This window comes from Notamacropus eugenii, chromosome 4, assembly GCF_028372415.1.
Source record: "Notamacropus eugenii isolate mMacEug1 chromosome 4, mMacEug1.pri_v2, whole genome shotgun sequence".
Classification (NCBI taxonomy): domain Eukaryota; kingdom Metazoa; phylum Chordata; class Mammalia; order Diprotodontia; family Macropodidae; genus Notamacropus; species Notamacropus eugenii.
In genome coordinates this window covers 435613499-435628744 of record NC_092875.1, presented here as the reverse complement: position 1 = coordinate 435628744, position 15246 = coordinate 435613499, and the positions used below count along the sequence as shown (strand labels likewise).

Genomic DNA, 15246 nt, shown 5'->3' with positions numbered 1-15246 from the left:
TGCTGAAAGTAAGCGTTTAGTACATTCTTGTCAAAGAAATGCTGCCACAGTACCCTCTCTGTCTAGGATTGCTGCAGCCTCTTGCTAAACAGTGTGCATTATTTGGACTTGTCTGAGAGGTGCAACCATGTTACTATCCTTAGTCCCAGTTGCAGGCAAGAGTTATGTGGAAACTGAGGAAGCAACAGTATCAATAACGGCTAAAGAAGGAAATGGATTTCAGTATTTTAGCATTAGAGTTTAAAGCTAGAAAAGACCTTAGAGGTCATCTAGTAAGGTCCCATTATTTTATAGGAAAACGAAGATCTAAATTGTTCAACAACTTGCCCAAGGTCACGCAAGTAAATTAGCAGCCTTTAACTCCAAATCTAGTGTTTTTTCAGCACATTATGCTATCTCTCCTGAACATATGTACTTCTTCCCCTAGTACTCTGGGCAGAGTTCTTATTCTTTGATAGGAAAAAGTTAGAAGAAAGGAAATATTTTCCACAAACAAAGAGGTTGTAATTCAGAAAGGATTCAAGGCAGTATTGTTCCTCTCCCAAATGAAATTCTTCTCTCCAGGCCCTGCTGTGTCCTTAAGAAATAGAACAAGGTAGAAAAAGGGGACAAAAGCAGGTAAGAGAACTTTATACACTGAATTAAATTTTTCACCACAGCTGCACCTCTGTCTCAGGCAGTAGTCCCTTCATCTCCTCTGTAGCATCTCCTCCTTTTAATCATTTTCCCAAAACATCTGCTCAGACCGAGTTACTCCCTCTAACACATAATCAGAAGTGATGACCACAGTTCTAAGGCCATTCACCAGCTAGCTCTACTCTACAGAGAAATAATCTTGGCTCATTGTTCGTTGATTTCTGGTCATCTTTCTACATATCTACACATCTTTAATCTAGTGTTTACAGACGTCTATAAGGAGTTACTGTTTGAAATGCATTACGTCCTCTCATATACCAAGTTATTTCCTGTTAAGAAACTCCATTTAAGATTCACTTACTTCAAAAAGATAAACCATTGACTCCAAAGGGTACAGGGAAAATATAAAATGGTCAAGAAGTATATTTTATGATGATGGCAGAATTTCTGTCCTTAAGAGACAGAACTTCTAAGAAAAGTATATTTTTAAGAGAAAACATAATCTAGCCAAAATCCTAATAATCAATCACCAAATATTTATTAAGTGCTTCCTAACTACCAAGTACTAGGGACACAAAACCAAAAATGAACGTCTCTGCCCTGATGATCAGTAGCGGCTTGGTTTCAGTTGTGTGGTGGATCATTTCCAATTCAACTTTTCTTAAGTGGGAAATTTCCCATACAAAGATAATGCTCTTCGCCTCCTATCATTCTGTGTATTCCTTCTTCCAGTTTTTCTTATTCTCCCATTTGTCCTTCCTTTTGTCTTGTGGGACGTTGGTCAAATTACCTAAACTCTCTGGGCCTAAGACTGATTGGCTACAAAATGAGGGAGTTGGACCAGATGATCCCCATCCTCTAAATATATGATTCTATGATTCTTCCTTCTTACTATCCATCAATCTATCCTTTTAAAATCTGTTTGCTAAGTGACTACTATAGGCAAAGCACTATTCTTGACTTTGATGGGAAAAACATAGATAATTAAAATATTACAAAATATTACAAATTCTCATAGAATTTGCAATGTAGCACTAAAATATATAACACTGTATAATGACTATAAAGAAGAATAGATTGTGATGAAAACATAAAAAAAGATACAAAGTACTATGCAAGGGCCAAGGGAAAAAAACAATAACAAAACTTCCAACTTGGAGAGATCAGGAACAGATTTATTATGGAGAAGGTGGCATTTAAGATGAACCTTAAAAGGATAAGTAAGATTTCAAAAGATATGTTAGGGGTGGGAAGAGGAGGGGGATTCTGGACTTAATATAAGGAGTCTAAACTACAAGAGCACAGACACTATTTTATCTAAACTTTGTATTTCACTCAAAGTTTAGCACAGTGCTCTGAAAACTGGAAGCCCTTAATAAATGTTTGCTTAATCAAATTGCACTGGATAAAGAGAAACTGAGTAGTCCAGTTCCCAAACAGTGCAGTGAACATGAAGGAAATTAGTACTGTAAGGTAAGTTTAGAACAGTAGGATTTAGGCCAATGGGTTGTAGAAGGCCTTGAACAGGGAAACACTGAAGGGCCAAGAAGAAGGTAGAGGAAAAGATCTGTCATCAAGGAAGATGAGCTGGAAGTGGTGCAACTGAACCAGTTAACACACATTTAATGTATATCAGGATTTGTTCTAGGAAATGAGAATACAAAGTAATAAAAAAAAGTAGTCCTTGTTCTCATGGAGTCTATATTCTATCATGAAAATGTTTATAGCCATAGGTAGATAGGACATGCATACATAGAGAAAAACATATGAGGGTATTGCTATAAATACATAAGTTGATGTAAAATTTACCCATTTACTCTAAATTCCTATGCATGCATTTTATTTACTATATATACATGCATGAATATATGTATGCACATGTTTATATATAGCAAATAAAAATTATTTTTGGTGGGGAAAAGCCTATCATAGGAAATGTCTCAAGTTAAGCTTTAAAAGAAGCTAAGTATGCAGGTGAAGTTTAAATGGAGTACATTTCAGGTATGGAAGATGGTCAGTGAAAAGGTATGGGGATACGAATGCAATGGTATATGAGAGACAGGAAGTAAACTAATTTGGCTGGACCATGGTATATGTGAAAAAGAATAAAGAAATTTACTAGCTACGTGACCCTCGGAAAGTCACTTAATGTCTCTCAGCCTCAATTTCCCAAACTGTAAAATGGAGATTGAAATAATCTCTCTCACAAGGTTGTTCTGAGAATCAAATTTTATATATACATATATTTGTGCATATGTGTATATCTACACACAAAAACCACTTTGCAAACTTTAATCAGCATATAAATTCTAGCGATTAGTATATAATGTCTGGGAAAGTAAGTTGGAGCTAGAGCTAGATCCAGATTAAGAAGGAGCTTTAAATGTTATCAGTTTACATTTGTTTCAGAAGGCATCAGAGAACCACTGAAGAATTTTGTTGAGTAAAGGAGTAACATAGTCCTGGGCTGAAAGGACATCCCTTTGGCAGTTACATTAAAGATAGATTTGAGAATGAGAGACTGGAAGCAGTGAAACCAATTAGGAGTTCAAGTTATAGATATGCTAATGATTAGTTATGTGATCCTGAACAAGTCATTTATCTCTCCAATCCTCAGTTTCCTCATCTGTGAAATGGTACCTAGCTCATAATGTTCTGAGGGTTGGGGGGAGCACTTTGTAAACTTTGAAGTACCACCATAAGGGTAATAGTTGTTACTAGCTAGTAAGTACACTGATGGAAATGAGCCTTGAATAGAAAAAGTATTTAAATATTTGTTGAATTGAATATAAAATTAAGCTCTTAAGAATAAGTTGTGATGAATATGATGGTGCTGGTAACTATCTGTTGTGTTGATACGGCCATTCCTGTTGATGATTAAATGAAGCACATGTTGAGTACGCTGGCTTAACTACTTTGAATTGGCTAGAAATGACCAGTTTTCAAAATATGAGAAATGAATTATTCGATACTCAAGTGAAGAGTTAGCCTAATCAGCTGCCAATATAGCATCTTTGCTCCTGACACTCCCTAAACAATCTCCACGTAACACTTTCTTCCCTTCAGTAACATATAACCTGCCACTCTATCCACTTTTTCATGGTTACCTGTTACCAGTTTAGCAATGTCTCCGTTGATCCCTTTTCGATTTATTTATCTTTTTCAATAATATTAAATACTGCTTCTAGATAAGGATAGATGTGAGGAAAAATTTTTTTCTTTATGGGAGAACATACACAATTTTGTTATATCTTTTGGGCATTCTATTTACAAAATTTTTTGAAGTTTTATTAATCTAGTTTATATCACTTTTAATGATATCACGGTCATATTTACACATCTGATCCATTATGAAGCATTTTTAAGTATTTTGGAAAATTGAATGGTGATTTATTAAGATTTCTATAAATATTGTACATTCCTCTGGATTTTACGGTAGTACTTCCCTTTAAATGAGCTCAAAATGGTTTACAAATGTGTAATATCTCATTATTACTCAAAACATCTTGGTAGAATAAATGTATAGTTTTTTCTATCAAGCTTTTAGAGGAAAAACTCATTAGGTGTAGAAGAGCTAGGCTGAACAAACTGATCCCAAGTCTCACAGTAAGTAAATGGCAAGTTGAGGAAATGAGTCAAATAATCGAACTCCTAGTGCCTTGCATCAGCTTTCGGGCGCATTTCCTCTGTATTAGTATATTTCTGACTAAGTTTGTATGACGTCATGATGACTCTCACAACAAATTCTGAAAATCCTTTACCTAAGCACCAGACAATATGAACCCAATTCTGTAGCCCTGGCGCATGTTTAACACTTACTGGAGTAAATTAAGAAGCAGCTAAGCCGCAGGTTCCGATTCTTTAGCTGTGAATATCTTAGCCTGTGAGTACTGCAGTCAAATGCGAAACGTTTGCTTAGCATAGTTTGTATGATATTTGTATATGTAAAAGCAGGGAGGGAAGAAAGGAAAAAAGTGATAATGGATAAAAGGCATTTGCCATCAAAGTGTGAGGAAATCTTAGTTACTTGACTAAACAAAAATAACACATTTAGTGATTTGTAATATAAGAATAAAATGAGCTCACTAGGTCTCCCGAGGTTTGCAATATGATCTTTGAAAAAGGTAGCTTGCCAATTTAATTGAGGTAGGAGTTATTTAATTTTTTACAGGTATAGTTTTCAATAAAACTACATATGCCTATAATACTGCAACGGCAGATGTGTCTCGATTATTAGAGGTGGGCTCAAGGGAATATATACAATGGATCTTGAAATCTGTAAGCAGCTGTTGGGGGGAGGGTTGGAGTGAGGAGGGGGGCAACGTACCACACACACACATGTTCCTTAAGTGCAGCAATGTTTTGTTATTTTACTGCAGGTGTATTACAGAGATGAAATTTAATAACTTATTGTATACAATACCAATAAAACTGCAAAGACTCAGTAGCCTGATGTTCACAAAGTACAAATGAGGAGGGGAGATTATTTTGTGTGCACGTAAACACCCACATCACATACACATACATGTGCACTGCCCTCCTGTCCCTTGCCCCAAATGCAGACACAAAGTGAGGCTCACTACATGAAAGCTGAAGTGAAATATTTCTGGTTCTGTTTTTATTGTTGAACCAAATCTATTTCCAAATACCATAAAAATGGCTTTATCCAAAAGCTATGGAAAGATTATAAATTATGAATGCTTCCATCATAACTACACTACCTAAGCCTTACAGAATTATAGAATTTTAGAGCTAAAAGGATTCTCCAAAGTCTAGTTCAACCATTATATTTTATAGATGAGGAAATGCCTAAGGTCACATGCCTTCATTTAAGGAATAAATCAAGAACACTGCATCTTCAATGTTTAATAAATGCCCATTGACTGTTAAGGACACAGACAGAACTAGAACCCAGATCTCCTGATGGCTAGGCCAATGGACATTCTTGATGAAGTGATTCTTTTTGGAAAGGAGGATGTTTACGTATTTAAGCAGTTTAAGTAAATATGTTTTTTTTAAAGGAAAGGCTTTTCTCAGTTCCTATTCACTATTCAAATGCACTGCTTTTTAGCTTTTAAAATGAAAAAAATATTTACAAAGTGGTTTACAATTTTACAGGTATAAAAATGTTAGCTGTTTCTTGTTATTTACACCTGTAGGACACAAAAGGTCTTCTGATTTAAGAGCTAAATATGTGTGTTTATATGAACATACATACTTGCCTCCTGTCTGCATATTCACACACACCATATCCAGTCCTTGGAAGAACAAGGTCTGGTATATCCAAGTATCCATAAAGAACCAACCTTGAGGCTATTCCACTTGCAAATTCAAGTACACAAGCACACAGGTATGACTAAATATTGATTGTATTACTTGTTTAGTCCTAATAACTACATTTCCTTATCACATGTAATGATTTAGGAAGGAGAATTAATATCCTAATGGCTAGTGGTTATCAAAATTCCCTTAATGTTTTTTTTCTCCCATCTTAATGCTTTCAATAAAAAAAAAAATGAAGTTAATCCCTAGAATCTGATGAAATTTCAATTGGAATTCTTCAATATCATTTCTATATGGTTTCATAAATTAACGTAATGCAATTTCAATGATCTCTCTATTCACTTTTTGTCTTAAACTATTGGGTAAAATTCTTCTGAGTTTTCAAATTGGATTCTTAGTCTTGCTGTCATGGACAGAGCATTTGGCAAGGTGTATTAACAACTGTTGTAAACCAAAAATTCAGTGGAACCTCTTAACAAGATGGGAATTAGAAGAGGGGACAGAGCTATATTTTAATTGTTTAATCTGTCTTTTGATGTTAGGTTTGGGGGCATATAATTTCTATTAGTGACATAGCCCAATTGATACAATGTTATGTCTTATTTTTGACCCAATCAAGTTCAAACCATAATCTGTTCCTTACATAAAATGAGAATGCCTAATGTAAGAAATCCATAAAGTCTTTAAAGAAACAACCCAAGATAATTTTTAAGGGCACTACAAAATGACATCTTAACAATGACCAGGTTTTAGGGGATAGTACAATATCGACCTCATAAAGCGCATTTAAGGATTAACTATATTTAAAGGCATTTTGTAACTATAAAGTGCTATTCAAGAATGTAATGTACTCATTGACTTAGCAACTTACATGCAAAGGTGATTATAATACAAATTATATTTGTATTACATAATTACTGCATTACACACTTGACACCTATGGCTATTTCTAGTTTATAAAAGAAGAGAGACTTCATGCATGCTCAATAATTTGTTAAAAGACTAGTGCTACTAACATTAGAATTCTAGTCTCTCAAATTAATAGTAAATGATGGGTGTAAGAAAGAGGGCAGGGCAATGGAGCATTTTGTAAGAGTTTGATGGTGAATGAATTTGAATCATATCTTCCTTTGTATGATCTCAAAATAATTTGACACACAAAACTCACAATATCGTGTTACTCTTCACAATATCTTAATGATCACAAGAAGTTGAGGTAGAGGGGTTGGGCTGTTTTAAACACTTTTCATAATCCATTCTTCTCTCCAATCAGAATGGATAAATGCTTGGAGAAACTTCAAAAAAAGTAAATGTAGTTATGACCTTGCAAAGTAAAGAAGGTAAGATCGTTATGATAATATATATATATATGCACATATATATATGTGTGTGTATATGTAAAATGTCATATTTGTATTTATCATGTTACACACACACACACACACACACACACACACACCTATACCTATAGCAATGTGTCAATAAAAGTGACATAACTTTGATTCTAGTCTTGAGTGTGCCTTTAACTTCTGTGATCTTTGGCAGGTAACTTTACCTTTCTGACACCCTAGATTCCTTTTCTTTAAAATAAGTTTGATTAAATGATCTCAGAGGGCCCTTCTGGCTCCAAAGTTCTACCACATATTGTCATCCTCAATTTTCCTATTCGAATATTTCAAGATCGCTGTTCTCAAAACCTAAAATGGCACAGAGACTGCTTAATAATGTAACAATTATCCATGAAAGGATATGGGGAATGATTCTCTAACCACTAAGTCAACTGTCATCACACGGTGCTTTCACAAACCTTCACAATAGCTCCTAGACTGGAGACATGAAAGAAATCTAAAAATTTTACGGAATAAAAGAGAGAAAAATTGGGCAAGGTAGAAAAACACTTTCAAAATGAGGATTTTTATATTTTTCCTGAAAAAATACATGTATTTCTGAATGATAAATAAAATGGAAAAAAATTTAAATATTTTAATCTAGGCTTTACTTCCTCCAAACCATTTATATAAAGTACAAAATCATAATGTTTCATGTAAAAATGTCCATAATGTCTCAGATTATTACAATTCCAACACAATATATCTCTCAAATAAAAATACGTGTATTTCTGTTCTCAGAAGTCACTATCAATTTCAGAGAAAACAAAATATGTTTCAGTGCCTTCTTTGCTTGTGGGCTTTCCCTTATTGATTTTGACTCTAAAGGCTTTGTTTTCAAGTTTTCAATTGCTCACAAATTGCGAGTGTGGAATCTATATTTGCTACTTCATTTTTTAAACATCAAAAATGGAAAACACTTAAAAGTGAATTCCTTGAGTAAAAATATATAATTATACGATGACTCTAACAACATAAGTGAAAAGATCCCTAAAAGGAAACAACTGTCAAGAACTCAAAAATTTCTCTTGTTCCTGGACAGTGGAGAATGAAATACATTTCTCTCCTTTCTAAAAAGCAGGGGACAGGTAGGGCAGAATGTACATATAGTCACAGTGTACGAAAAAGTTACTGTATCAGGTGTTTTCGCTTAACAGTCTCTTTCTTTGTTACAAAGGAAGGTTTAACTCCGTAAGGGGTGAAGGATATTTCCACCAATTATTATGATATAAAAATAAAAGGCATAACAAAACATATTTTAAAAATATAATTATTTTAAGAATGAAGTATGTTTTTAAATGTAATATACCTACCATGATGTCTTTCTGAGCAGAGTACATTATTATAGAATCCACACTGTGTCCCTAAAGTAACAGACACAGACTTTGTAAGAATAAAGGATACTGCAAAAAGAACTGCAGAGGCTTCGATTATTCAATATATTTCCGTACTGCCCCACTCTTTTAACGTTTTCAGAAACACATATTGCTACCTTAGCATACACATAACTCATGAATGCTGTGGAAGGTATAGAAAATAATATGATTGAAACTAAGTTTCTGTGCAATCCATTTGAGCAGGGGAGCTTGAACTGAAAGCACTGGTCTCTCTGGACATATTCACTTTCGGGAAAATAAGTGCAGTGAAGCCTGGGAGTACCAGAGAGCTTTAATCTGACTTGTCTTAAGTAAGGCTCTGATGGTACATCTGAATATTCTTATAAAAGCTAGTCATCACATTATCTAAAAATGCCTATATGATTAGACAGAAAGAATAACAAAGGTTTCAGACCAATCTCAGATGAAGAGGTTTTACCAAGTTGACATCACAATGAAGCATAATACATTCCATTTCTAAATTTTCTTTTAAAAAGTCCCAAGGGAACTCACAAACATTCTTTCACTTATTTTCTCTGCATCTATGTCACAGTTCTAAATAGAGAGGAACATCATGCTTCTTAGGAAGAGAATATTAAGACAGAACAACAAAGGGCAATCCCAAGGTTGGAGATACAGGTAGACATAGAATTTGGGTCTTCTACCTTTAGTTCTAAAGTGCTTTGAACTTCCTCATTTGACAATCAATACTGTTTTTTTTTTTTCCTTTCATTTCCCTATGCAAGAAAATCCCTGTATTCAGTCCCATAATTTGTCCTAGTAACATCAACAAGCCAGTTAGCAAGTGGACATCTCAGCAAAATCTGAGGTACTGGAATCATCCAAAGCCACAAAGGAGAAAGAAATGTGTCTTTCCATGGTCTCCAGCAAAGCTTGCTGAGAAGTTGTCATTAACTATCGCACTTCACTTGGACCACCTTACTCAAAAGTTCATTTCCACTCGACTTAGTTCCTGTCAGACTTTCCATTATACATTTTCTTCTCTCTGCCAGTAAAAAGTTGTATGAGGTTGCATTTTGGCAGGGGTGTTTTCAGCCTGGGTGTGATTTCCATAAGTCGATTTGATTTAAATTAGTTTTGTCATCATTTAGTAAGGGAAAAGCTAAAATGTCATTTTCTGGTTTGGTTTTTTTGATCCCTATGATTTCCTTCTTTCCTTTCCCTTATAACAGTGGGTTAGTAAATACAACATGCCCATGTTTATCTTAGGAAAGTTCACAATTAAGTGATTCAGTGACTTTCTATTACCCCATTTCTGCTTTTCATCAAAAAAAGCTGGTGGACAAAAAGAGAGAAGGATGGCTTTTATGTGTCTGCTATATGACTTGCAAGTCGCATAAGTCACATGATTACCATTATTACTGCTAAGAACTGGACAACTAAATTCTCAATAGAAATAAAACAGACATGAAAAACTAAAATTATTAAGATCCAACCAATATAATGTCATGCCCCCCACCCCCCTTGATGATAGTACCTGTTGCTTCTCTGTAGCTTCAGAGTTCAAAAGCCCCCTTGGCGTGGGGTTACAGCGCACACACATGCATATTAACAGAGCTGAATTTATACATTGTTCATCTTGATACTACTCACATGACCCACCAATCATGCCTTTGGTGGTTCTTAGAACCTGCCATCTAAATGCTCCCCACTTCAAAGAACTCTGTCATAAAGGAAAAGGGAAGAAATCAAAGTAAATCACTTCTCATCTATGAAAGTACGCCCTTCTCATTTGGCGGTGACTCATTTCAACTATGGTCTCCTAATTCTGACTAGAAGCCCAAAAGACAAGAACTTCGTTCTCTTCACATAGCTGAGGGGTCAGTCCAGATTCACTGAATAACAGGGCACAAGGCTGAACAATGTTTTAGAATACACCATATCCTGTTCTATTCTCAATTTCTGCAAAATTATAAATTCAAAATTCATTAACTAATTTTAAAAAACAGTCATGTCAACACATTATAACCCTCAGATTATTCCCTAAATTCAAGGAGGCTCCAAACTATTGCCGTGTCTTTGTCCCTAAGTAGCCATATTATTCATGGTTACTGCTAAGACGATGCTATGGATAGTGATCGCTGATCCATGCAAGACTCACACCCAGCAAGCAGAAATAAGCATGAAGGAATCTTCCACAGTTCAGAGTTCCTTTTCTGTCTAGGACATGAAGACCACTACATCATCAGACTAAAAGAAAAACATGCTCCGTCTTACCTACATTTTTAATATATATTGATTGCCTGGACACACATGTACACAAATTCACATGTGTATACTCTCAAGACCCACATTCTAAACATCATACAATGAACTACCTTCACCCTTACCCTTCGGCCCCTCCCAGCTTTCCATCTCACCTTGTCCTTGAAAAAGGCACCACTGCAGTTTCACCAGAGGAAAGTGTTCCCCGCAAACCTAGTGTATGTATTCCTATACATAAACAGTCAGACTCAAGCAGTCTGAATGATGATTTCACAAGTTAAGGGGCCTCTCGCTTAGTCAGCAGAGGAAATCTTTGTGTCTGTAAGGAATCACGCCAATTCCTATTAGTAAGAAAGGATGCAGGGGCAAGCACGCCTATTCTCTCATTGACCAACAAAAGAGGCCCAGTGAAAACACAGACCTATTCCATCACCATCTGCAAAAAGGAAGGATGTTGTCAACCTTCTTCTCCCCAAAACTTTAATGATCTCTGCCTTGACCCTCAGAAACCAGATACACAGGAATAGGACCTTCTACAGGAATTGAAAGCTTTACACTAGAGACACAGCATTAAGAGGCTTGTCACCCAAGCTATCTACCCCGAACATTTGCACTCACATTCCAAAGATGTTTCCGCTACACTGGAAGCGCTGTAAATTTCTTTCCTGCAGAATTCTTTCCAAACAAACTGCCATGAACTGCACTCTACAACATGTGCTGCATTAGTCCTTAACCAAGCCACAATTTATCTCATCTCCACAATCCTTTATGTGCAGAATATGACTGAACTGGGGGCGCAATGGAACAGGCGAAACTTGAAAAAGGAAACAGATGCACAAAGACAACCCTAATTCCACCTTTAGAGGTATATTAGTGATAGATAATGAAGATAACTACATGGGCTCTACTCAGTTCCTAGAACTAGTTTCTGTTTACAGTTTTCTGAGCTAACCTAAAGAAGTTGTTTTAAAAATTCAAGAATAGATTTTTCTATATCATTAAATTAGATAAGTGGTGATGGAGTTCCAGAGAGCATGCATTCCCAATCCAACACAATAAGAACGTATTCTTTTTGGAGGAATAATAAAACAGTATAAAACCCTGAATATTAAAAAGGGATATTAAATTCTCTGAAGTTTCCCAAAGTAAAAAATCTATGTCCTAATAAAAAGTAAAGTCTGTGCTTTAAAAAATATGAAAGAGTTTTAAACATATTATTAATACCAATGCTAAAATTAAAAAGAAAGGATGTTTCAAAAACTCAATTGTCTTAAAACAAAGCTTAGACTTTTGGCTATTGATAGTATTTTTAGAATCAGTCTCTCTCTGGAGAGTTAAAAGTATGCAAATGCAGGGTGCACAGAGGCACAAATACACACATGCTATACCTTTGTATTACATTGGCATTTTATTATTTAATTAAAGTCCTCTTATTTTTCTAGCTCACGCATGCTTCCCTTGAGACGGCTTTGCTGTTAGCCTGCTGGCCTTGACTTCCAGCCAAAAACAATTCAGAAACAAAAAGGGACAACAAATCATATTTTCACAGACATTTTTATCCCTCAATACAACCCTGTTTTCACACAACATCATACAGTCTCTATGAAAACTATAATTTATGGCAATAGCCACCAAACCAGGGTCTGACACATGCTCCATGGTGTTGGGAGTTTCATCATTCTAGAAGTTGCCGAATGATGAAGGAATTGTTCCGATGGAACCCTTATGAAAAAAGCATCAATAGCTTACAAACACCATCCCTGGGACACTGAAGGGTGACTCTAAATACAAATTCAAACCAGTGACTGAGTGTGAGAAGGTAGGACAGAAGCTGAGGTTACAGATCAAGAACAGAAAGTGATTCATTATTTAGTATTCTCAAAGAAATAGTCACCGGCAAACATGCAACGAATAGCTGTGTCAAAATCTAAAATGCATAATCTACTTTACAAAACAAACTAATTTACCAGGCTATTTATCACAACCTCTTCCACTGCATAGATTATCACTTACCTGGTGGCAACCCTGTAAGTTTGATTCTCTCCCATAAGACGAGTATGAACCCCTTTCTGTTTTACCTGTCAATAGAAATTTAAAAAAAAAGGTGTGTAAATTTTTGTTTTCCTCTTTAAAAAAAATCTCCTCCAGGTAACAGATATCTACTTTTCTCTTCCGATGTTTACATATGTAAAGTAGGCACTAACGGCAATGTATGCAAGCAAGAGAAAGGGATTAACACTTCTTCACTCTGGCTATGATAAACTGGAAAAAAATATCCTTCATTCCTATTCTTAGCCAAACTGCTCCACACTTCCAAAAACTGTCATTTCAATGGCCTCCAATTTCTCTAACAAACAAATTGACATTCCTTATTTTCACTTTCATTCTCTCCCTCAAATTTTAAACAATTTCATTTTTATTTACACAGCAGGCAAACTATCTATGTAATGACCCTAGCATAGTAATTCCCATTGATTATATTGACACTTAATGGTGAGGCCAAAGCTAATCAATCACACGCTCTCCAGATGGTGAATATAGCAAAGAAACTATTCACAATTCTGGTGGTGTTTTTTTTAACCTCTTTCCCAGGAGTAAATTCCCTCATGATCAACATGATGATGGAATTGACGAGAGAGAGAGAGAGAGAGAGAGAGAGAGAGAGAGAGAGAGAGAGAGAGAGAGAGGGAGAGAGAATTTGTTTGGACATTTGCCCATTGTGAACTAAGGTTCCAATTCCACCAACACTCCTAGGAGCTAAGCAGAGACCCACTGAAAACCAGTATCATGTACCAGCACCAACTACCTAATTTGTTTCTGAAGACCGTTTTGTTTTTCTTTAAATAACCAAGAGCTGAAAAGTAGCTGGGATACATTCTGGCCATATCTAAGAGTAAAAGATAATCTTCTCTCTCTCTCTTTAAGATTACTTTTCGTCTTAATCATAAATTCAGTAAGATTAAAGAGCCAAATTAAATAAGAAGTGAGAGTAGACCTTAACCAATGATATACAAAGTCGCATGTTGGACAATTTTAGATACAGTTAAATATGTAAGATCTAGCTGCCTAGTAGGTGGAGATAGTATCAAGATCCTGAGAACACTAACAGACCCAAGTGATGAATTTCTCCACCTTTTCCCTTGAAACGATTAGGCTTTAAACAATGCTAACAAGCAAGGATTTTATTCTCGTATCAGAGAGCAATGGGGACATGTTCATTGGCTTTGAATCAAAGTAAAGGATGTAGTAAAAGAAATGTACAATTAAAAAAGATGACTGGTTAGTCACATGACAAGAATAAGGGATAACTAGTGGATAGCTTATCTGCTTGCCCTGGTATCTTCTTAATACCAAGAGAAAAAAAAAGAGACTCCTGATGTATCAAAGAGACTTGCTAGGGAGAATGTCAATCAATAAGCATTTATTAAGCACCTCTTATGGGTGAGGCACTGGGGATACATATATACTAAGAATGAAACAATTCTTACTCCAAGAGCTTATATTCTAATAGGTAAGTTTATATTCTAACTTGTAGGAAGATGTGCACAAGGGTTGCAAAGGATGGGCAGGCATCAATGAATTACAATGTGCATCACTGCAAGGAACACCCACATCAATGAGACCACAGCTCTATTTGAATATTTCAATACTGTATCTGTGAAAAAAAACCCAATGTTAGCTAGACCAGTCAATAGATATATACGATCCTAAAAATGCTTCCTACCTCAATGCCCATCTAAGACAACTGAGAAAACAGGCAGCATGTATTATAATTACCCACCTCATTACTGTCAATAAACGTTGAGTGAAGGCCTAGCTGCTCCTCATTGTACTCATTGCATCATTGCCACACATGAAGAATCATTCCTCAAAATGCCTAACACTCGGATGATGAAAGTGTTACCTAAGTTAATTCATTCTTGGTATATTTCACTCTTGCTGGAGGAAAAATATTAGACCTAAAATTTTACATCTGCTAAAGCTCATTCCCTGTACCTTATCGTGGTATAGATACGACCACGGACTCTCAGCATTTATGGAGATGGAGCGTAGGCTTGGGCAAATCCTAACATAGAAATGCTTCCAGTGTGCTCTTCCTGGCTATGCTTCTAGGATTTAAGAACCAGCCTAATCAAGTTGACAAAGGCTCATGAGCAGGAAGTTTGCTACTGAGCAATGACTTTTCTTTTTGTAGCCAAAGGAATTTATGAAGACCTTCTGCTAAGGGACAGAAAGGTCCTGACCTGTGTCCATAGAAAGAAAATTCACAGTAATGGAAAAAAAAAGAGGACAGCAACAAAATGAACATATCCACTGAGGAAGCCAGACGTTATTTT

The 15246-nt window shown here is 35.7% G+C and overlaps 1 protein-coding gene across 13 annotated transcripts in view; it reads right to left on the bottom strand.

The window, feature by feature from the left end:
- TCF4 (transcription factor 4) overlaps positions 1-15246 on the bottom strand; it is a 433335-nt gene that overhangs the window by 200374 nt on the left and 217715 nt on the right. For 11 of the 13 annotated variants that reach the window (XM_072605977.1, XM_072605981.1, XM_072605984.1 and 8 more), the window contains one exon: positions 12923-12987. The exons of the other annotated variants lie outside the window; for them this stretch is intronic. In XM_072605977.1, coding sequence (XP_072462078.1) covers positions 12923-12987 — 65 coding nt within the window. The remainder of the gene's footprint in view (positions 1-12922; positions 12988-15246) is intronic. 13 annotated transcript variants of the gene reach the window in all.